Source organism: Cynara cardunculus, unplaced genomic scaffold (genome assembly GCF_001531365.2).
Source record: "Cynara cardunculus var. scolymus isolate 2C unplaced genomic scaffold, CcrdV1 Un_Scaffold_3380, whole genome shotgun sequence".
In the NCBI taxonomy this organism is placed as follows: Eukaryota; Viridiplantae; Streptophyta; class Magnoliopsida; order Asterales; family Asteraceae; genus Cynara; species Cynara cardunculus.
This window is the reverse complement of record NW_020201451.1, coordinates 13,653-14,752: the sequence shown is the minus strand read 5'-3', so window position 1 is coordinate 14,752 and position 1,100 is coordinate 13,653. Positions and strand designations below refer to the sequence as shown.

General features: G+C 33.9%; 1 protein-coding gene across 1 annotated transcript in view; it reads left to right on the top strand.

Moving 5' to 3' along the window:
- Positions 1-896: 896 nt before the first annotated feature.
- Positions 897-1,100, top strand: part of LOC112503607 (TMV resistance protein N-like) — a gene marked incomplete at its 3' end in the record, with an annotated part of 7,677 nt that continues 7,473 nt past the window's right edge. The window contains exon 1 of the mRNA XM_025107612.1: positions 897-989. Coding sequence (XP_024963380.1) covers positions 897-989 — 93 coding nt within the window. The remainder of the gene's footprint in view (positions 990-1,100) is intronic.

The following is a 1,100-nucleotide window of genomic DNA, read 5'->3' as shown; positions in this document are numbered from 1 at the left end:
TTTATTCCCAATAAAAGATGAAACGTCTCTCGAAAAGTTTTTAAATTATGTCTTAGTAGCCCCTACTCTGTCATAGCTACCTACCATCTCCTTTGCCAAGTTGTACGAAGAAACTGGACCAATGTTTGCATTCGAAAGCTTCATAGTAAAATATTGTTGTGAATAACTCATCTTTCTATTCGAACGTAGTAAATACTCATCCTCTGGTAAAACAAGGCAATGGTTGTGTTCTTCCACAAACTTATACACTTCATAACAATTCCCATGTACAACATGAAGCTTAATGCAAGCAGGATAAGAACTTCGGAATTCAGGTCTCCTACGTTTGTCTTTCTTAGAAGTTCCTTCCAAGGTATTATATGATGCTCTCTTCTTCATACCTTCTTTGCTACAAACAAAGAACTTTCTTAGCACAATTCCTTTCCTATCCGTTCTTTGTGTAGACTTTCTAACATCAAAACCTGCTGCTGAAGAATACTTTTTGTAAGCCTCAAATGCATCTTTCAAATTTCCAAACTTTGTTCCAACAATAGGCTTAAACATATCCCCTACATCTGGTGTCCAGGTCCTTGATTAATATGGTGAAGAGACATCATTGTTATCCGACTCTTCCGTTAAATCATCATTTAAATCTAAGAAACAACAATTACAAAATTTATAGATTTGTATAATATACAACTTTTCATTTAAATATTGCAATGTAAAATTTTATGTGTTTACCATCACCAAAAACATAATTCGAACTGTCAAAAGAAAACTTCACAAAACAAAAGGAATAGTTAAAACAAGTTTCTTGAATTTTAAAGAAGGGGTGGGTTGTTAATTAAATATCCAAGGATTTATACTCTTCATAAAGCAAAAGGAATAGTTAAAACAATTATAGACGGGTTATGGTCATGGTTATGTATGGACATGGCTATTGTGAAGCAAACCATGACCCGCCCAACATCCTTCACAGCATGCCTGTTGTGAAGGTTCAAAGAAGACAGGTAAAACAAACAGGTATACAACTTTTCTATACAAACTGTAGATATATATTCTCTTTTTTATTACTAAATAACCATGTTTGGCTCCTAGTTATGGTCATGGCTAGTGTGAAG